This window comes from Crocodylus siamensis, chromosome 2, assembly GCF_052110815.1.
Source record: "Crocodylus siamensis isolate JL-2025a chromosome 2, ASM5211081v1, whole genome shotgun sequence".
NCBI lineage: Eukaryota > Metazoa > Chordata > Crocodylia > Crocodylidae > Crocodylus > Crocodylus siamensis.
Window position 1 is genome coordinate 291,097,337 of NC_143396.1, and position 22,560 is coordinate 291,119,896.

A 22,560-nucleotide genomic window follows, 5' to 3' on the forward strand; every position below is an offset into this window, starting at 1 on the left:
GCCGCGCAGGCGCTAAGGCGAGGGGGGAGGGGTGGTCCCTGGAGACGGCGATGCGTTGCCCTCAGTGTCGGTGTTCCCGCCGTCGCCGCCACCTGACGGGCTCGGTGTCGGGCTCCCATGGCCGCCGCGCTCGCCCTCCGCCTCCCCTTTCCCCCGCGGGCGGGCAGCATGGAGGGCAGTGAGCGCGGCGCTGCGGGGGACGCGCTGCTGCAGCGGCTGCTGGACGGCGCCGAGGCCGGGGAGAGGCGGCGCCTGGCCGCGGGCGGGGAGGGCGACGGCGCCCGCCTCAAGTTCGGCCTGGTGCCCGCCGAGCTGCACGGCCGCCTGCTGGACCACGACGACTACCGGCAGCGCGCGCAGGCCGTGGAGGAGCTGCGGCAGGTGCTGGCCGATGCGCCGGCCTCGGCGCTGGCCGCTGTGCCCGCCACCGCCTTGCTGGGCCTCGTCAGCTTCCTCTACACGCTACTGGACGACGCCAACTTCAAGGTGGTGCTGGGTGCCCTGCAGGTCTCCCACCTGCTGGCCCAGCGCCTGGGCGCCCGGGTCGAGGCACTGCTGGGCCCGCTGGTGGCGGCGGCCGCCAAGGTACTGGGCGACAACAAGCTGGCCATCCGGCAGGAGTACCGGCGCCTGCTGCTGCGCCTCATGAAGGCAGCAGGGCCACAGCGGGTGCTGACCCTGCTGCTGCGGCCCGAGCACCTGTGCCACAAGAACTCCAAGGTGCGCGAGGAGGTGCTGAATGTCTGCATCGGGGCGCTGCTGGCCCATCCCGCCCGTGACTTCGACTTGCCGCAGCTGGCGGCCGGCTTGGCGCCCGCCCTGGTGGACGGTAAGCGCCGGGTGCGCCATGCCGCCTTGGAGGCCTTTGCCGTGCTGGCCTCAGCCATGGGGCCAGGCAATGCTGAGCTCCTCTTCAAGGTGGTGGACTCCGTGGAGCTGCAGGAGGATGGGGACGGCGTGATGCATGCTGTGCAGGCCCGGCTGGCCAGGAAGACCTTGCCCAAGCTGACGGAGCAGGGGTTCGTGGAGTATGCGGTGCCCCTGCCGTCCTCAGCCCATGGGCGGGCATCCCACTTGCCCCCCGGCGCTGACACGGATTGGTTGTTGGCAGGCAACAGGACTCAGAGTGCACACAGTTACTGTGGGGATTGTGTGAGGAGGGAGGCGGTGCCAAACTCGGGCGCGCACAGCGTGTATGCTGATCAGGGGACATGTCCCCGAAGAGTCTTAAGTGCAGGGAAAGGGAAAAACAAGCTGCCTTGGGAAAACGAGCATGCCAGCTCAGGAAACAAGGCACCTCTTGTAAAGGGTGTTGAGCAGGTAGGTGCCCTCTTTGCTCACTTAATGAGGGGGGTGGCTGTTTGTTTCTGTGAAGGGCCTGCCACATCAGGGCACAAGAAATTTAAATGGATGACATTAGCAGTAAGATGCTTTTATTTCACAGATGAGAAAACTGACCTGAGGAAGTCAAGTGTGTTGCAGAAGGTCAAGTACAGTCGATGGCAGACAGAGTGGGCAAAACTTCTGTGTCATGCCAAAAAAAAGTCAAACTTTGAATGTCTTTCTTCCAAGGGCAAAGAGTTAATATTAGGAGGAAACTTCCATTTTCCTTCTATGTGAAAAGCCTTTCTAGTGATTTATGTGTTAAACAGTATAGTTGGGAGAGAGGTTAGACAGGCTTTTATGTCTGAAAGCTAGTCTTGCCCCTCTCCCAACTGTACTGTTGATCCATTAAAAGCTGTTGCCAAAAACCCGTCTGCTTCTCACGTCCTGGACTGTGATGGTTACAGTTTCCTTCAAAGCACAGAAGCCTGTACATGTATAAGCTGTAAAAGGAATGTCTGAGATCCTCTGGTGGAAGGGAAATGGCTTTGATTCTGGCTGTGTACAGAGCTTGGGAGTACTTGCGAAGCTTTTGCTTTTGACAGAGTGATGAACTGCAGTATCATGCTAAATACTTGGGCTGGATTACTTGAATGGCATTTGGCTTGGAGTCTCCCTTAGTGGGAAAAGTTTAAGTCAAGGTTACATGTTCTTGGTAACCCCAGCCTCAGTTTGACCACTTTTCATGGAGTCATCTCTGAGGGTGAGTTTAACCCCCACAAATTACTCTTGTCCTAGATCATTTCAGCCCCTTAATCGCTTACTAGATAACATTTTCTTTACACAACAGGAATGTGGTGGGTGTTCTTGCAAACTAAGCCCTTCTGCCGAGACCTTATTAATTAAAAACCAGTTTGAGCATGGCTTGTTCTCCAAACAAATAACTCAGATTTTCTAACAAGATGAGGTTTTTTTAATTAAATAATTCTCTAAATCACAAGTCACACTTAGTTCTCAATTATGTAAGTACTGCTTCTAAGGAAGTGCAGGTATCTAAACTCTCTACTTTCTTATGGTTCTGTCCCAAGTGCATGCCCTTCTGTCATGCTCCATTTGTATAGGCAGCATATAAGCAATGCACTAGGAGTGCTGCCTGTGCTGCTGTTGCTCCACTTAATTTAGTGCCTGTTCCCTGAAGACCTTGATGTTGTAGAAAGAATGACCACAGGACTTGGCAGGGCCTTTATCACCAAACCAAGTTGATTACCTGTGAAGCATGTCTTTGCTAATGTACATGACCAATAGGTTACAAGGTGCTGGCCCTGGAGGCTTGTGGGAAGGTTCAGGTACAACATGCATATTGTGTCCCTGAGGCCAGCGTGCAGTTCCAAGTGGTTTCCGAGTTCTCCTTTTGTGCAGTGATCGCAGCAAAATCCATTTGTCGTACACATCCTGTTCTTTGTACTTGCACTGTATTACAAAGTCCTCCTACTCCCTGTGCAAAGCATCCTTCTCATTGTACATCCCACTGTTATCTCGCGTGTTTTAGACTATCCAGTACCAACCTTGTTACTTAATAAATCTGCACAACCAAATCATGTTCAGGAAATTCACATTCATATATAATTTAAATTTGTGTAAGCGGTTTGTGTATGGGGCACAGCTCCAGTGAGGACTGCACCTCCCTAATTTAAACCTCTGTACATAATGGAACCCCTGAGAACTTTAAGGAATTAGGGTCCCCCATGTGCCTGTATCTTTATATGAAGTGATTTTTAGGTCTCATAAAACTTTCAGACTGGCAGTACCAGGCACAGAAGTCCTGTGTTTATCCACAGGGCAGATATAGTTCAGATAACCACTTTGCTGATTTGCAGGTACCATGTCTGTGGATGAGAATGTCATTAACTTTTGATTTTCGTCATCATTTCTAAGATAACTAGCAATTAATGCAGATTGAGAAGATGATGGCTAATTGTCTGTGCCACTGGTAAGCCATAACATACAACTTGGTTTAGTTTACAATATAGTGATAATTTTGATTTTTTTAATGAGCGTTGTCAGTTCAAGCGACCCACCTTTCCATGACATCATAATTGGTTGCCGTGAATACAGTTCTAAAACTTTTTAAGTGTGTGTGTGTGTGTGTTCTTTCAAGAGTGGCCATATTGGATTCCTGTATGTTGATATGATTTCCAACACAGGGCTCCACTTGCAAAACAGTGGGGAAAAGTAGCCATGTTGATGGCAGTTAGACCACAGAGCTGGTAAATGTGGTCAAGAATGGTGTCAGTTCCCTATACAGTGCCACTGTTAACCTGTCTCATTTGATTTGGAGAAACAACTCAGTAGGGGAGAGAATAATTTAGTCATTTATTCCTCAATATCTATGGCCTCTCTTTGATGTGACTTTTGAAGAGGTGGCCACACGTGATCTGGACACATACCTGTAAAGGCCTCGTTGAGACTAAACTGTCTGGAAAACAACAGAAATACCAACTAGCTTTTAGAGTACTCTTACTTGGGCATGGACAAAATATGGCCCATGGGCTGGATATGAGCCACCAAGAGATTCTTTCTGGCCCATATCAGGTCCCTTGGCCTTGCACTACAGACCAGGCTGACCCATGCACCTGGCATGTGGCCAGTCCCACTGCCCCAGGCACAAAGGTGCCACCTGGCATGGAATGCAGCCTGCCCTATCCCTGGGCAAACCAGGAGCCGTAGCCCTATAGGGTGGGGGCAGCGTGGTAGCTGGACTTGGTTTCCTAGGAGCCCCCACAGTAGTAGCTTCTGGTTGCTGCTGTCATTGTTGCTGCTGCTGCTGCTTGACCTGGCCCTGCTGCCTAGGCACCCCCACATGTCCACCCAACACTGGGGATGTCAGATGGAGTGAGTGGGCAAGTGGAAGAGGTCCCCATTGAGACTGGTCTGGGACACCCGCCCCCCCCAGACAGGGCATGCTTAACTGGGCAGATGGGATTGGGCTGCGGGTGGGTGAGGAGTGACAGCTAGGGCAGGATTGTGGGATGGTGACTGGCAACGGGAGAAGCAGACTGTTAAACTAAGGAGAAGCTTCTAGCAGACCACCCTGCTTTGGCTGCTCCTTAGTTTAACAGTGTCTTGTCTTCTAAGCAGGTTCTCCCCCACCTCAGTCTCTTCCCTCTCCCTTCCTGGAAGTGATAAAACCTAGGAAAAGATATTTTTGGAAATCCAGCTAAGTGGTACTGTAATGCGCAGGGCCCTTGCAGATAAGTCAAATGACACAGCCTTTCAGGGAAATACCAGAGTAGCACAGTGAGGGTATGCCTGTACAGTTACCTGTGTGGTAACTAACTGGTGATTACTTTACTTTACTTTTCCTGTAGAATCATTAGAATCTGATTGGTTTCTATAGTTATCCAGTGTATAACATGGGTATAAAAGAGGTACCTGTCCTATCACGTTTAGGATGGACTGTAGTCTCTGCGTACTCCCACTCTGCTAGCTGGTCTGAGCAGCCCGTTAGCTCTGATTATACTCACTGTGTTGTTTCATTAAGCCTAACAGTACCGCATGCAGCAAGCCAGGGACAAAGCTGAATTGTTGAGCAGCTGGGTCCCAGGCCTGCACATCTTTTTAAACCATACAAGTCATGTATGTACAGTCAGGGGATGTCTGTGTATTGAAGTTGCAGTGGGTAACTCTTGCATGTAAATGAGGCTTACCAGAAATAACATGGTGAAAGTTTGGTGGAAAAAGTCCACCTACCTTTAGGCTTCTTCCCTAGAATTTTGTAATGTGTTTGTCAGTCTAATTATAAATTCCCATGGGTTATGGGCTCTTAGTTTCCCTGCAAGACTAGACCATTCCAAAACCGAGTAGAACTCATAAGGAAACCTTTCCCTTTTCAACAAAGCCTTTCCTTGTATATTTAACCTATCAATCCTAGTTGTGCTATCTTGTGACTCGGTGTGTTCGTTTGTTTTTTGCTTACACTCTGCATATATGAAAACTAGAGCCTGGTAAAATCTGGCAGAGGTAGCACCTATCTTAGCATGCTAAACTTTGGCACGATTTAAGATGGTTTGTTTTGGGGGTGTTTTTTAAACCACTAAATTTCTTGTCATTTCATTGTCAAAATGTCATGGTGAGCAAGAAATTAACATTCTGTCTCATGAATCTGCAGACAGACTGCTTACAGCTTTGTCAAGGATCAATTTAGTCAAATGAACAGGACTCCGTTTGCTCCCACTACCACCATTCGGTGTTCTGTGGCTAGCATGAAAATTCTTATCCAGAGAGGGGGAGCCAGCTGGACATCTGTAACTGAACCAGTTTAATTAAAATGAAATGTTTTGTGTCTTTTTTGCATTCCTAGAGCCATCTGATCCCTTCTGGAAATTCTGTCTGTTCCTTTCTCTTTCCTCAACTCCTTGACTTTATGCTGTCTGCTTTTAACTTCCCTTTTGTTGTCTTGTGCGTGGCAGTTGGCAGTAATACAGATCAGTGTTATCAGATGTACTCATCTGCCATAGGGAGAACTACATGCCCCTTTTACATTCTTATCTGAAAGATGGCCGAATAGATAGAAAAACCCTTTAACCAGAACTCCTTTTACATTAAAATAGAATTCCTCCCCCCGTAACTTTGTACTAACATGCCTGAGTACTCTTGGGAATAGGAGTCAGCATTCAAGTTGTGGTGAATTTGAAAATATCACCTCTGATCTGAGAGCAAATTAAACAGGTTTCATGTATCAGCTTCTAGTGAGGTGCCATGGTTATAGTTCAATCACTGGAGTCAAAAGTAGTAAATTCGTAACTCCACAATTACAGAATTTGTTAGAGGCATGACAGAATATGGGACCTACTGTTTTCTGTAATGTTTTATTGTTAAACATAAGACTTCAGAATTATCCTTTAGAAAAACTCCATTCAGAAACTGTACCCCTTTGAAATGTAGGAGGCTATTAACAAGGCTCCCAGCCCCACTGCTGTGTCACCAAAAGCTAGGAAGACTGCAAGAGTAGGCCTAAGGCAAAATGTGGCTGGACTTTTATGTTCATAAATTGTTTAGGCTTTTCTTAATTATAAACAGGTTCTGTAGGAGCCTGCTCTGATGTGCTGGAAATCCAGTGTGTCAGAGCACAGAAATTGATGCACTCTGGCAGCCTTCTGTGTCGCGTGTCAGCATCCCTGCACGGAAAAAATAGCAGCGGGGCACTTTAAACTAAAACACGTTTGAGCTTTAGTTCAAAGTGCCCTGCTGCCACTTGTCAGTACAGGGATGCTGATGTACGTGACACGTGGGTGCTTTTAATTAGCATGGCTTGCTTATTAAAGTGCCTGGTGCCGCATCCCAAAGCACGCTTTAAAATGCCCTGAAAGGTTAGTCTGATCCACAAGAGTGCAGAATAGATGGCTTTACTTAAACTTGTATTGTTAAATCATTCTCCAGTCCTTGGTCTGTTCTTATCCCCCATTGCTTGGTCCAGGTGAGCTCTTTGGGCAGTTACCATTTTTACTTCTTTCTGGGCTGGCACAGTGAGATCTCATTCTGTAGAGGCTTTCTTGTTACCACTGCAAAGTAATAAAATACATATATCATACACATGCTGTAGGGCATTTCCAGTTTTGATGCAAATTGGGGGACTTTTTTAGTGCAAATGCATGTATTTCTTTCAGGGCTGACTTTGTTGATTCATCTGTTTGGTGTATTTGAAGACATCTTCTGTTAACTGAAAGATGGCTGGCAATGGTGCTGTAAAATGTGACAATCTCAGGACTGTGGATACCTGAAAAGAAGAGGCTTGCACTAAATAGTTTCAAATTTTGATCTTTTTACAAAATAAAATTGACAAACTACAAAACTGAGGTCAAAACACAAGAAAACCTTTCTAGTTGTTGACCTTTATTGTGCAAATATAACATGTAATTATTAATTTAGAAACATTCCTTTGCGCTGAATTTGTTAAAAATTAACTTTGAGTCATTCAGGTACTGAAAGAACTCATGGAATCAGCTTAATGGTTACAGATCAGTGGCATCACTTTGAGAGACTGTCTAGTTACTGGTAAAGTCTACACAGGGCTTTGAAAAATGTATGATGAGTTCTGAAGTTAACTCCTGTAAGCTAGTATGAATTAATTAGTAAGTTTGTAAAGTCCTGTATAGATGGGACATTGCCTTTGGCTGGTCTAAACATAAATTGCCTGCCTTTATAACTTATAGTTTAAGTAAACTGATTTCTTTTTGTGTAGACCCTTGCATTGCTTTAAAGCTTTTTAAATTTAATTTTATTTTTTAAAAACTAGTTTTACCTTGTGTCTGTAAAGTTATAGGTCCAAGCTAAACTTTTTTTTTTTTTTTCTGAGCTGGGTTCATGCTAATAAGCACATTAGTATGTGTGGTGTATCAGTTTAATTGATATAAAAAGCACCTTTTACATTATCTATAAAACTCTGGCTATAGCTACACAGCAAAAAAAAAAAAAAGATGAGACTGTAGAACAGGCAGATGTACCTGGTACTCACTTCAGCTCAGCTGTCACAGGGGGCAACAGCAGAGATGCAGCAGTACTGGCTTCAGTATGGGCTAGCATCTGGAGTTGATAGGTAGAAGCCCCAGATGATTTATATCGTGGAGGAAGGGCTTAAAAACGGTGTGTCTAGGGGCCTAAAGCAGAGAATTGGCAGGTCTTCCAAAGCCACATGCTCTGTGGGAAGCCACCAAGGATGGCAACTGAGGCAACTGAGCTGTGTCCACTTGTTGTAGCTACTTGCGTGACATAGAGCAGGGATTAACTCTCCTGAGCTCAATTGTACAGCTAGCTTCAGAGCAGTGATGGAGCTCTGTACAAAATGGGAAACTTTTGGAAATCCCTAAATGGAGATGAGGAGACAGTTCGGAAGTATGTTATATGGTTTCTGAAGAACATCAGCAATAGCTGTTGTATTTGAAATTCTGCATTAACCATATTCCTGCATACAGCCATATACTAATCGGTTTCAAAGCACAACGGTAAGTATTATGGTTTTCTTATTTAATAAAGGATTTATGCACTCAGCTACTTAATCTCTGTCTCATTTTTCCTGACAAGTTACACTCCAAAAATCAAGAATTGGGATATGAAAGGAGTCATGATCAGGATGGAGCCATTCCATAGGACATAGGTTTTTTTTATTATCTACAGTAGTTGATTATCTGTAGTAATTGATGTCACCATCCTTCTAGGCAATCAAGTTTTCAAGATAAACACTTCAGTATGAAGTGCTGAAAACTATAATTACTGTAAGAGCAAATATTGAAAACAGAGAAATGTATGACTATATTTTAAAATTTCCAACCACTAGTGAATAAAAAAAAAAAAAACACGGTTCCCTTGCTGACGAGCAGAATCCAGCTATGGGTTGACAGTTTTCTTAATACAAAACCTTCTACTTAATTGACTTTCCAGATAATTGACTCTCTCTTTCTTCTGAAAGCAAGAGTAATGTTTGCTAAACTTGACTGCTGCTTGAGCTAGAATGTGCAGTTAAAGCCATGCTTTCCAGCTAGTCAGCTGTGTGCATTTTTAATGCTTGCGGGGCAGACTGGGTTTTTGGGGGCCTGCGTGGCTGCCTGCACGTGGCTTTGTGTGCAGCCATTTTGTTCAGCCATCCCAAATGGATCGCTGGACTGCAGCCCTGTTTCTAGCCTTGTTACTGACACAGGTCCAATCTGGCTTGGCACCTGTAATAACTTCCCTTTGGGAGCCTATGACTGCACGAGTTTACAGCAGAACAGGAACAGCAGCTGTGAAACCATTAATTTGTTCTTTCCTCAATGGCGCAAAGTATTTTGGAAAACGGTATAACTCCAGGATAGATTTAGAGGAGTAATTCCATATGGAATCTTAACTTCTCTCTCTGTAGCCCGGGGTGGTTTAGTTTCTTCCTGTCTCTGAGCCAGGAGAGCTGGTCTGTCCTGTTCACAACCTGCTCTCGCTCTCACTCTTGCTCTCTTACTGACACACCCTTGGTTTTCCCTAATTCACCCAATCGCCTCCTCTTCCTTGGCACTGTGGTGTTTTAGATCTTGGACTTGAGCCATTGGGAGATTAAATGGCTCTAACCTAGACTCCTCTAGGATTGGGATATCTATAATAATAGGCCTATTCTGTCTGTCCAGAGCACTCAGGCGCTATAATAATAACATGCTTATTCTGCAATCTGAGGCATTTCAAACAGATATGCAGGCAAGTCAGAGCTGGAATGAAGTCCTGGGGCTCCCTGCCATGGAGTGGTCAGGCTCCACTGAGTGGGGTGGAGGGAGAAGCAGTGAGGGGTCTGATCCTTCCTCCCCCCCTTCCCCCTCCCTCCTCCCCCCCCGAGCCTGCCCTGAGCTGCAGGGGGCCCTGGTGCTTCCCTCCGCTGTGGCAGTACCTGGGGGTTACCACCACAGCAGAGGGAAGCACCCATAGGATCATAGTTTCATAGTTGGTAGGGTCAGAAGGGACCTGAGCAGATCATCAAGTTGGACCCCTGCCATGGCAGCAAAGAGTACTGGGGTCAAAAGACCCCGGCAAGGTGTTCATCCAGCCTCCTTTTAAAGACCCCAAGGATAGGAGTGAGCACCACTTCTCTTGCAGGTTGGTTCCAGATCCTAGCTGCCCTGAGAGTGAAGTAGTGCCTCCTGATGTCTAGCCTGAATCTACTCTGCCAGCTTGTGACTGTTATTTGTAGTCACTCCTGGTAGTGCTCAGGAGAACAGGGACTCCCCCAGTGCCTGCTGGTACCCCCTGACTAGTTTGTTAGGCCACTAGATCCCCCTCAGTCTTCTCTTGTGGAGGCTGAACAGGTTCAGGTCCCGTCGCCTCTCCTCATAAGGCCTACCCTGCTGCCCCTGACCATGCGAGTGGCCTCCTCCGGACCCTCTCCATGTTGTCCACATCCCTCCTGAAGTGCGGCGCCCAGAACTGGACGCAGGACTCCAGCTGCGGCCTGACCAGTGCCGCATAGAGGGGGAGGATCACCTCCCTGGCCCTGCTCGAGATGCATCTGTGGATGCATGACAAGGTGCAGTTGGCCTTCCTGACCGCGTCCCCACACTGCCGGCCCATGTTCATCTTGGCATCAGTGATGACTCCAAGATCCTTTTCTGCCTCTGCACTGACGAGAAGGGAATTCCCCAGCCTGTAGGTATGGTGCTGGATCTTCTTCCCTAGGTGCAGCACCCTGTACTTGTCAGTGTTGAAACCCATCCTGAGGGTCCCCTGCAGCTTAGAGGCTGTGCAACCAACCCACCAGCAGGTCGCTCCCTGGCCATGGGAGATGCAGGCAGGCTCTGGGAGAAGAAAAATATTAAAATCAGGGCCCCCCCCCCCGTGGAGCCTGCCTGCGTAAGTTGTTCCTATGTTGTGCAGCCCCTGAACTGCAGGGGGGCCAGGTGCTTCTCATCGTGGCAGTGATGGAGCCCCAGCTTGTGGGCAGCACCCACCAGATCCAATGGTGCATGGGGCACTGGAAGCCTGGGTGTGCTCGGGGAAGCTTGGGCTTGATGGGCTTCCAGTGCCCCATGCACTGTCCCTACCATCTGGGACCACCTGCAATTAAATAGTTAAGAAGGGCGATTAAACCACTAAAAGGGGCAATTTCCTCACATGTACAAGGCCCTTAGTTATGTGTACAAGGGCCCTCTTATTTTATGACTATAAACAGGTCACAAGGTCAGACTTTTGACAAAATATGTATTTATATTCCTAAGCGTGGACACATGGACAGCCTTATGTAGCCTTTTCGAAGGTGAGAAGTTTTGATTCTGTTAAAGTATTCAGTCAAAGGATAACTTTAAATACAGGATTTTTAGAGACACTTTTGCAATAAAAATTTAATAGCAAATGTTTTGCGGGTTTCAGCTGGTTCCTTAATAAAGCCTTCAGAGGCCTTTGTCTTGGGTTTCCCTTTCTTGATGGTCCCTTTAACCGCTTTTGTAAATATAATTTCATAGCAAGTAATCTCTCAAACTTATAAAACATATCTAATGCCATATTCATAAGCAACATGCAGTTCCCAGGTTGCCACATTCCCTGAAGGGGATGCTCAGAAGAAATTGAAACATTACAGGACCTTATTCTTCCTTAATGCAAAAATCACTTTTTATGTCCGTTGCAGTTTCAAATTAGGACCCTTATATAATGCATCAGAAGTCCAGCGTGGCGTCTATAGCATTATTGATTTGTATGGTAATTGCTAGCGTTTCCTAGCTAGTGCTGGCCATGTTAATTATGTTCCTCCTCACTTCCAGTAGCACAGTTGCAGTTAAACAAGTTGTGAATACATCTGCCTTGAGGATGGACAGCAACAGCTGCTGAACATGGCACAGCAACACTTCACAGTAGTTCAGAAAAGACAGTAGTCATATATGATTTTCCTATAGGGTTATTACTCAGGCATATACTTGCAGCATTTCTCCCTCTTCCATTGCTTATCAAATTGGAAATACAGTGGTGGACTAGGTGTCTTGGTCTTTTGAGGATGGTTTTGACTGTAGATTTTCTGTGTCTAGCATCCTCTGTGAAATATTTGTCATAAATTTCATAGACACTAGGACTGGAAGGGACCTCGGAAGATCATCAAGTAGCGTCTTACTAACCTTGGGAAACATCCAGGTGCCAAAACTATAACCCTGGTTTGCAGTTTCCATTCATTCCTTACTCTCTCCATGAAAATGAGGACTGAACTCTGAGTCAGGGCTGAGGTGCATCATGTGGTAGGTAAGGACAGATTGTCCACACAGGTATCAGCCCTGCAGGAGAAGAGGTCTTCACTCTCTGGGACTGTCAGCTCTGGCTTCTGCTCATATTCCTGCTGTCTTTTTGCATGGGATACAGAAGCCAGGGTTTCCTCCCGCAGCAAGCACTAGTGGAAACTGCATAATGGGAGCTGAAGCCTTGAGAGTTCGGTTCTCTAGATCGTGTTATCTAGCAAATGCAGCAGTGAACTCAGATGTGCGCTTGGTAACATAAGCACTTCCTTACTCCTACATCTATCTTTAAATCATGCTTATAATCTGTAAGAAATCCATCTAGACACACAGCACTGAACTACCCTGGTATTCCTACAGTTACTGGCCCCACCTCTGGATTTTGCCGTGTTAGCTCGTGCTGTGCTGTACATGTTGTGCCTCCCACGTGGACAGACAGAAATGTTCAAGCTGCAGTGTCCAGCGGTGCTCTTAAGCAAACTGACATACATGGTAGAACAGGCAGGGCTAGAAAGGAATGCATGCCCTAGTAGTCTGAGAATAGGAGTGGGAACCAGGACTTCAGGGTTTGAATCCCATTTCTTATTCTGATTTTTGACAACCTTTCATTAAACCCTCTGCCTCAGCAGCTTCATTTCATAGATGAGGATTCTGTGTTTTCTTGCATGCCACACGCTACCAAATAAGGCATGCAGCTTGTTTTGGAAGGCAGAAGGTAGACAAATAGACTTTTCCCAAGTCATGATGGACTGAGATACAGAGCAAGTCCTCCTGGGAATGCAAAGCATCCAGGAAGTGTGGCATCCCGGGAGACAGTCTGGGTGAGGCAGCAGGAACTTATAGGGTGGCAGGACAGCAAACAAGGCTCAGGCCTGTACTTCTTCATGGTAAATAGTTCCTTGTATAGCTTCCTGTAAATGATAAAGTGTTGTTTCCCCACCACATGCCTCATTACGATACTACAGGCTCAGTGGCAGCTTCAGGCACAAGCTACAGTGCTCAGTCAATAGCTACTTCAAAGTCTTTAGTGCAGGGATGAGCAGTTATTTTGGGCGGGGGGCCGCTTACTGAGTTTGTGGCAAGCCATCGAGGGCCGCATGATAGGCAGCCAGGGGCAGATAAATATTAATTTTCTAATTTTCCGCAGGCTGGATAGAATGGGCTGGCAGGCCACATCTGGCCCCCAGACCGCATTTTGCCCACCCCTGCCTTAGTGGCTGTGAGGATTAACACCAGATTTCACCCCTTCTGCTTGCTGGGCCAGAGAGCAGAGCATCTCCATGCGTCTGTTTCAACAGGGTGGTAATGCATGAAATGCAAAACAAAATGAAATCTGTATTTTGTTTCTAGTTAATTAAAAATATATATTAAAGGAATATCAAAGCCATTCAAATTCAGTCGAAGAGAGTTAGTGTTTTTGCATGTGCACATGTGAGCATGCCTTAGCAGCACAAAAGCAAATAGCTCTCCTTATGAACCAATTGAAAGATGTTCCCTCCCCCCATCATTAAACAGAAATTGCTAGCTTACTTCCTATTGATGTTTCCCAGATGCGGACAAGCAGGAATTTTTCATTTTGGAGAAAGTGAGGTTTATTAGAGATTAGACTTTTTTTTTAAAATATTGAACTTAGACTTCAAAACTCAAACTTCTGTTCTGTTTCAGAGAAGTATCTCTGTTTTGCAAATCTTGAACCAAGAATGTGGCCCTAAAATGTTTTATTACCTTACCTAAGTTTTGGCAGCATTTTGGAACTGCAGAAATTAAGCTGGGTGTGACTGCTTGTTGAAGAGCTAAGACATTTTATAAAGCATTAAATATTTAATAAATCTTCTATCATTGAGAGGTACAGAACCACTCAGGTGCAGTCATCCTTTGTGTGGAGTGGTTCTGCCCCTAAATTTTCCTTCTGCTATTTCTGAAGCACCTGGGGTTGCACAGTAGAATTGGCAGATATATGCCAAGGCAAAACATGGCCTTTGCATGCCCTAGCTAAGATGGGTTAGCTTTCAACGTTCCCTATCATTTAATAAATTACTACAATATACAGTCTGTATGAAACATTTAGTAAACTTTAGAACTGGACATTGTCTCAAAGTTTTACACCGCAGCTTTTGTTGTTCACTTGTAGAAAGGCTAAACAATTTATGTAGCTCATACAAGGCATACAGTAGATCATTTTCTCCATGTCAGTGTTTTAGGTAGTGAGAATAGAGGTATTTGGTTGCAGTCTCAGATTAGTTTGAGCTCATTTATTTGATCAAACTGATATGCCTATTTAGATTTCAGTAGATAATGTGTCTGGTTTATAGCAGCTTGTCTAGGCTGCATGTTGTGGCGAAATCTTGTTATTGGACTAGAGTTACATATATTTAGTGTGATTTTTGCAAATATTTGAATTGCAATTTGTTTCAAAATTCAACTCAAGTGTGAACTGAGATTTGCAGTAAAGTTCAAATAAAGATTTTTCTAAAGGGAATATGTCATTTGAGAAAAGTATATTGGCTTATGTTAGCCCTAGATAATGAAATCCTCCACAAAGCTTGGATAGTAGGTGAAAGCAAATTTTCATATGCTATCTGCTCTGCAATATAGCACATTCCTGACAAGGTGCTGTCACTTCAAGGGCTGAATTAATAGTTTCAGTGTCTGTCTAAATGGAGACTTTGACTCTGCTGAGATTTCTGTAAGGAGGGAAATGTGGACTAGAATAATAATAAAAATGGTGAAAGGGACCTCAGGAGGTCTAGTCCTTCAGATAGGATCATCCCTGACCAAAGCATTCCAGGCAAAGGTTTGTCTAACCTGTACCCAAAAATGTCAGTGATGGAGATTCCTTAAGTTTAGGTAGTCTATTCTATTACCTCATCTACTCTCATAGTTAGAAACTTCCTTCTCATGTCTAATGGAAAGCTTCTTTGCTGTAATTAAAAACTACCACTATTTGCCCTGTACCATGTGGACATAGCTGCTGCCCTCTTTACCATCCCCCCTTTTAAGTTTGAAGACTGTTCTCACTTAGTCTTCTCTTAAACTAAAAAAATCCCAGTCTCATATGTTAACCTTTCCTCATAAGTCATGTTTTCTTGACCTCCAATCATTTTTGTTGCTCTCCTCTGGACTTTTTGCAGTTTGTCCACATCTTTCTTGAAACATAGTGCTGCATTTGTAGGGAAATGATTAGGAAAGCTAAGGCAGCAACTGAGTTTGTTAACCAAAGGGGTCAAGGACAATAAGAAGTCCTTCTTTAAGTCTGTAGGGAGCAGAAAGAAAACAAATAAAAGCGTGGGACCCCTGCTTAACACCTTGGGACAGCTGGTAACGGATACTCAGGATAAAACTGAACTCCTGAATGCCCACTTTGCTTTGGTATTTCACTGGCCAGGGGGAAAGTCAAGCAAGATAAGGATCACAGGGGGCATGGTGGGAATGATAGCCATCCCCCTGGATGCTGGGTTGGTGCAAAACCAACTAGAAAAGCTAGACATAAGTCAGCTAGACCAGATGGACTTCACCCGAGAGTGCTGAAGGAGCTGGCTGAGGTCATTGTGGACCCCCTGGCAAAACTCTTTCAGAAATTGTGGCGCACAGGAGAGGTCCCTGAGGATTGGAAGAGGGCCAACATTGTGCCCATCTTCAAGAAGGGGAAGAGGGAGGACCTGGGCAACTATAGGCCAGTCAGCCTAACCTCCATCCCAGGGAAAATCCTGGAAAAACTCATTCAAGAACCCATGTACGATGTGCTCACAGAGAGTGAACTTCTGAATGACAGCCAGCATAGCTTCGTCACGGGTAGGTCTTGTCTTACCAATCTTATCTCCTTCTACAAACAGGTCTCTTGCCAGCTGGACACGGGAGAGAAGGTCTACGTTAAAGACCTAGACTTCCAAAAGGCTTTTGATTTAGTATCCCACAATATCCTTGTGGAAAAATTGGAAGATTGCAGGCTTAACTGCTCAACAGTCGAGTGGGTGGGAAACTGTCTGCATGGTAGGACCCAGAGAGTTCTCATGAACGGGTCTGTGTCGTCTTGGTGGGAAGTGGCCTCAGGGGTCTGTGCTTGGACTGGTGCTTTTCAACATCTTTATCAATGATTTGGATGTGTGGGTGGGTGACAAGCTCACTGGCCAAGTTTGCGGAGGACACTGGGTTATGGGAGAGCATGGTCATGCCAGAAGATAGGGTGCAGATACAGGTGGACGGTACAGGCTGGAGACCTGGGTGGATTGGAACCAGATGAAGTTCAACACTCAGAAGTGTAAGGTGCTCCATCTGGGGGCAAATAATTCCCAACATACCTAAAGGCTCAGTGGAGACGATTTGACTTGCACCATGACCGAAAGGGACCTGGGGTAGTGATCGACCCTCACGTGAATATGAGCCAGCAGTGTGATGCTGTGGCCAGCAGGGCAAACAACACGCAGGCCTTCATTAACCTATGCATCTCACGCCAAGCTAAAGAAGTGATACTCCTGCTGTACTCCGCACTGGTGAGACCGCAGTTGGGGTACTGCGTCCAGTTCTGGGTGCCGCACTTCAACAAGGATGTGGAAAAACTTGAGGGTTCAGAGAAGAGCCACCTTTATGATCAGGGACTTGCAAGACAAGCCATACAAGGAGAGAGTGAGAGACTTGGGCCTCTTCAGTCTACAGAAGAGAAGGCTGAGAGGGGACTTCGTAGCAGCTTACTGCTACATCAGGGGAGTCTTCAGAAGGAGACTAGAAAGTCACCTTGCTGGGGTCACTCGACCCCAGTTGTCTTTTCCTGCCTAGTGTGGGGGGACTGGATCCGATGGTCTGCAAGGTCCTTTCCAGCTCCTAACAATCAATCTATGAACGTAAACTGGGCACGGTGCTCCAGGTGAGGTTTTACCAGTGCTGAGAACACTGGAAAGATTACTTCCTGTGACTTGCAACTATATTCCTTTTAATTACATCCCCCTGTGCTATTAACTTTCTGGCAACAGTTTTACAGTGTTGTAGGCAGCAGAATTTCTGGTATGTGGGCTGGGTATTAATCAGAAAACTTGTCTTGAATGCTTCTGTAGTTTGTACTGAAGCCAGAATTTCTGGTTGTACCATGGAGATGCCTCCTCCCGTCCCTGGCACACACAATTACATCCCTATAGCACAGTTCACAGTTAGCCCAAGGTGCTCCTGTACCAGCAGGATGTTCCCTGAGCCTCCTGTAAGTGCTTGTATGACCCCCGTTCACCCCCCAGAATGGTGTGTGGGAGTTGAAGCATGGAGGGGGTTGCTTTTTCATTTGATGTGGTCAGTACTTGAATTCATACGATCCCAAGTGCATTTCTGTGGATGCTGGGAGTTGTGAACTTGCTCTCTGTCACTCCTTTGTGCCATCACATATTCTCTCTCCTTTGTATCTTTTGAGCATGGTGAGGAGGGGGGGAAAGATTCTTCTTGGTTGGTCCTAGCCCCTACATAGGCTGCATGTGGTCTCTGGCTTTTATTGCTTTTCTGACACCACATTTTGTTCTAGTGATCCTGTGTACACCTTGTGACATGCCTGGCAGTGGTGTAGATATTATAGACCATTACTGGTTGAGGAGGAGGTTCTTAGTGCAGGTAGTTACACTGTTTCATAGTTTCATAGTTGGTAGGGTCAGAAAGGACCTGAGCAGATCACCAAGTCCGACCCGCTGCCATGGGCAGGAATGAATGCTGGGATCAGTGACCCCAGCTAGGTGATTATCTAGTCTCCTTTTGAAGACCCCCAGGGTAGGAGCGAGCACCACTTCCCTTAGAAGTTGGTTCCAGATCCTAGCTGCCCTGAGAGTGAAGTAGCGCCTCCTGATGTCTTGTTCTGTGGATCCTCAGTTTATAAAGAAAAATAAGTTGAACTTATTAATCATATGTTTACATGGTTTATTTTTTTTCATTTTCTTTTTTCTTACAGTTCTCCCCGTCCAATGATTTCCTTCATTCTCCAAAATTAAGGACTTCTCAAGGGATGCCAGTCAGTGATGGTTTATTTTTTAGCAGAAAAAGAGCTTCAAGGAATTTATTTCAGAATAGTTTTGATTTTAACTCTGAGCATTCTTCCGTTTGCGCTGGTAAGTACCATCATAGGGAATTATGTTTTCAGGAAACGGGAGACCTCTATTAGCGGTGAAGTGGGAATAAGACAATTGAAAAATCTGTTTATTTAGAACATTTCAAGGATTTTAGACCAGGTTCCCCCCCCCCACTTTTTACTAGATAGGCTCCAAATTTGCGTATTAAACACAGGTCCTTATCGGCTGAAGTCAGATGGCATAGCTCTGTTGAAGTTACTGGACCCATGTTTTGGATCTTTTTTGTTTTAATCTACATGCAAAGTTGTACTGGTTTCAGTAAATCTGTTTAACATCACAGTTTGTTAAACTAATTGGAGTTTTTGTGTAGAATAAGCCCTTGGTTGCACAGTAAGCAGTTTAATTTGGTTATTTAGGGCATGATTAATAGTAAATGTCAGTTTTTAATCAACTGGATTAAACGAGATGATTTAGGGTCACCCTGAAATTGAGTTTCTGTTTGATTTCCGGGTATAAAAAAAACTTATGCAAGAATTTCCATGCAGTTCAACAAGGAAATAGTTAGACCAGAATTCTTGCACATGGTGTAAAATACAGTTCAAACAGCAGTAAATTAAAGAACAATAGAAAAGTTTGAGCTGACTTGTGGGAACACAGAGAGAATGGTGATTATTACCATAGAAATATTTTAGCAAAGTGTCTCTTGAATAGTAACCTTTATAAATGAAACACTGCACTATAAATAGGGTACGATGGAAATGACTCTCTTTATGCATTGCGGCCTTTTAAATAAGTGTTTTATGCCAGCAGTTCAACAGCTTAGTTTTGCAGATTTTTAAATGCTACCTTTTCTGTTTTTTTTTTTTTTTTTTAAATTGGTTGTGGGTGGGTGTAGGAGTGGAAAGCGGTGGCCCGGCTGTTTGTGGTGGGAAGTTGGCTGCAAAGGGAACTTTGAGGGGTGAGATTTTCTTTTCAAAATAATGCTAAGACTTTTTAAGATCAGCTGTCCAGCAGGTTGTGTGTCCAATGTAACACCCAGCCTGTGATAGCAAGGCAGACTTGGTGGTTTGTATTTTAATAGTGAAAAGGCATGTGGGGGTCTGGGCAAGACCAGACTTGATTTGTTCTCCTTCCCTGGCAGTGAGCTGTTTATATTTAACTTTGTCTGGGGAGTAGTGACACATGTGGAATGCAAAGCTTACTAACCATTATGCTGTGAATGACATCATTGTAAGGAAGTTGACTACTTCTCTGTGTTTTTGTGGGGTTTTTCTCCCTTTTATTTTCCCATATCCGAAGAAGGGATTGTCTGTTAGTTTTTTTGACCTGCTGCAACTCTCAGTGTTGGTAGTGTGCCCTGATAGAACTACAGGCAGCTCTGCACAAAGTGCCAGCTATTATTCTAATGTGTATGCACAAAAAAGCATTATTAGGTTGCTTAGAAACCCCGGGGTGCAGCACTGGAAACGTCCAAACTTTTCACTTAGTTTTCATTAGCTAAATATTATTTTCTTTAAAGTGCATTGAATCTTTGTTCAGTATTAATATGTAATTTGATAACACCCAGAAAGCTTTTATCAAATATTTCTTTTGGTTGCCTTTTCCTTTTGAAAGGTGTTATTGCCTCTCAGGAGCCACATATATCAGGGAAAAGCGGACAACTTGGATACTCACAGATTCATGGGAAGAGTGGTAGTGTGGATTCTGATTTACAGTTTCTAGGATTAAATAATCATCGGCAAGATAAAGGTACATGGACTACAGCCAGACTCTAAATCTGTGCATATCACTTTGAAAATATCCTGTTTTCCTGTACTGGGCCTCTTTAGTAGGTAGATTGTTCTGTGCCATGAACCATGTTCTTTACTTAGAGCCACAAATTGCCAACACTTTACACAAGGTATTCTGTTGTAGAAATGGTTTGAGGTAGTCAGCTTATGGAATGTATACAGCTCGTTAATATATTGTTCCAATATTGGTGCACTAATAGTAATTTTTGGCTTCTGTGTGGTGCTCTTCATTCGTAGATGTTAAATCACTAATCCACCTTTCTTTCCTTCTTTGCACTGAGCTATATCAACATGTTATATACATATAAGACTGTACTGTAATACAGATCCCAGTAAGGCCAAGTTGGCTGTGAGGAGTAGATTGTCTAGGTGGAAGTTAATGGAAAGCTTTTTTTAATGTATATCCTTATGTTTAACTTGTTCTCCTGCGGTAGGAACTTGAAGTCATTCCTGTCTGACAGTGGACTGGTGATCCCCCTACAGTTTTTAGTAAACAGATATCTAAGCCATATTTGTGTACCATCACAGTAGGCATTAATGGCAATGTACCGGTGAAGTTTAGGACGAACAGATGTCTTTTAATGCCTAAGGACAGGTAAGGGCTGAAACACGTCAGCCGTGCAGAGCATAGCAGTTTGCCAGCTGTTCCTGTTCTGTGAACATGGCAGGGCTTGAACAATTTAGCAGAGACATAGGTAGTGAAGGGGTGAGCTGGTAGCCAGTGGGTGAAATAAAAGATGACAGTGGGGTGCAGGGCTCCTAGGCAGTGCCTGGTGGACTAGCTCAACTCTCCATCTCACTGCAGCTCTTAGAAGGATGCCGGGCACTATCCAGTCCTGCTAGAGGCTTTGTTTTCTTACCTCCATTTGGCTAGTTGCTATCTCATGGGCATGGTAATGTATACTCCTGCTGAAAAAATTTTCTATCCTGCCTCTATACCATGGCGTCTTAAGCTGCATTCTGGCCCTACTTTAGTTTCCAGGACACTACCAGACACTTCTCTGCCCTTCTTGTTGCCTCCTTCTCTGAAAACAGCTCTGGCACTAACCTCTGCAACTACTTATGGCTTTATTCAGCAGCACCAGAATACAAGTAGCCTGATTTTTGTTGGCTTCGTTTCACATTGAAAATGGCTGTATTTGTCAGTTTTAGGCAGCCTTGGAAAGTACGATCGCCAGGTAGAGACCTTGGAGATCTTGAAACTCTGTCTGACTCATCCAGGGTCTTTCTGCACTACAGACACAACTGAGGCAAGGGGCAAGTTTGTAGATGCTTTGATTCAGTTGCAACGTAATTGGTAGACTCAAAGATGTAGCTTAAGCAGGTGCCAGTTTTGACCACAACTTTTCCATTGCATGGTAAAAGAAGAGACTGGAAACAATTTCTCACTCTGTTTACTTTTCCTGTCTTCCATTTTGCAAATACCACTTTGCAAAACAAAGCACTTTTCCTTCTGGTGTTTCCAAAGGAGCTGTAGTACATAGTATTTTCCTTTTTTGATTTGAATGTATGTGTGTAAAATGTCTGCTACTGCAGATCCAGCTTATGGTGCAACAGGTCACAAAACTACATTGTATGTACTTGCCTAATTCCTAGATGCCTTTTACTTGCAACCAGCTTGATAGATGTGTTATTTTGCTGCAAGCTATTCCTATAATAGTGTATCCAGTTGTGCTGTCTTCATAATGGCACTCTGTCGAATCTAGTGTTTTGATTGCTTCTGATTTGTATGTCAAAGGAGGTGATTATCTTGGATTTGAATATGGTTATCACATTTGCAAAGAAATGCTTGATTCCTCTTTGAAAAATAGTTTTTGCAGAGTTTTTAAAAATCTAATTGTAAGATAAATTAGATAAAAGGAGAAGTGAAATAAAAATGCTGTTGGCTTTGATAGAAATGAATAAGTGCAAATAACAGCCTTTTATGTTTTTTTTATCAGTTTGTGCCAGCCTAAATTTTACCAACAAGACCCAGCGAGCTTTTTGCGGTCCTGCAGAGCGTACTTTGTCCTTTTCAGGTTCTAATGCAAAGCAAGGGACCTTCATTCTTCCATCGTATCCACTCTCATCTCCTAGAAACAGTCCAAAGCACACATCCCCTCCTAGTGATTCTCCAAAGAAGCCTCAAGAGCATGGTGTTAACTTCTCAAACTCCTGGCCTCTCAAGGGTTTTGAAGGCCTACCTAAGCCCGGTCCACAAAAGAAGCTTCTCAATCAAAAGGCAGGAGACAAAGCAGGTAAAAATGGTGCTCAGAACAAAAGTTTTGTGTTCATGTTTTCAACAAGTGGCCTCCATGAACTACAGGGAAAACTTGCATTTGTGTAGAAAAGTAGTCTCTTGCTAACCTTGGGAAATATGTCCTGGTACCAAAACTATAGCCCTGGGTGGCAATTTTCATGGAGAGAGCAAGGACTGAATGGAGATGAGGACTGAACTCTTTCTCGCCCCAGTCAGGGTTTAGGCATATTATGCTGTGTGTAAGGATAGATTGTCCATGCAATACCAGCCCTGCAGGAGATGTCTTCACCCCCTGGGGCTGTTGGCTCTGGCTTCTGCTCGCTTTCCTGCTCTCTTCTGTGTGGAATACAGGACCCAGAGTTTCCTCATGGGGCACTAGTGGAAGCTGTGTAATGGGAGAGCTACGTAGGTGAATTAGAAAAATACCCAGTTTGTCTGTACAGCTATGA

At 44.8% G+C, this 22,560-nt stretch overlaps 1 protein-coding gene across 3 annotated transcripts in view; it reads left to right on the forward strand.

Moving 5' to 3' along the window:
* Positions 1 to 25: 25 nt before the first annotated feature.
* The window catches only part of TOGARAM1 (TOG array regulator of axonemal microtubules 1), a 60,186-nt gene continuing 37,651 nt past the window's right edge, over positions 26 to 22,560 (forward strand). Inside the window, exons 1-4 of one of the 3 annotated variants that reach the window (XM_090034416.1) lie at positions 26 to 1,320; positions 17,965 to 18,121; positions 19,697 to 19,831; positions 21,813 to 22,109. In XM_090034416.1, the coding sequence (XP_089890542.1) occupies positions 118 to 1,320; positions 17,965 to 18,121; positions 19,697 to 19,831; positions 21,813 to 22,109 (1,792 nt within the window). In that variant the 5' untranslated portion in view covers positions 26 to 117. The remainder of the gene's footprint in view (positions 1,321 to 17,964; positions 18,122 to 19,696; positions 19,832 to 21,812; positions 22,110 to 22,560) is intronic. The other 2 variants (XM_090034417.1, XM_090034418.1) reach the window with 2 other exon arrangements.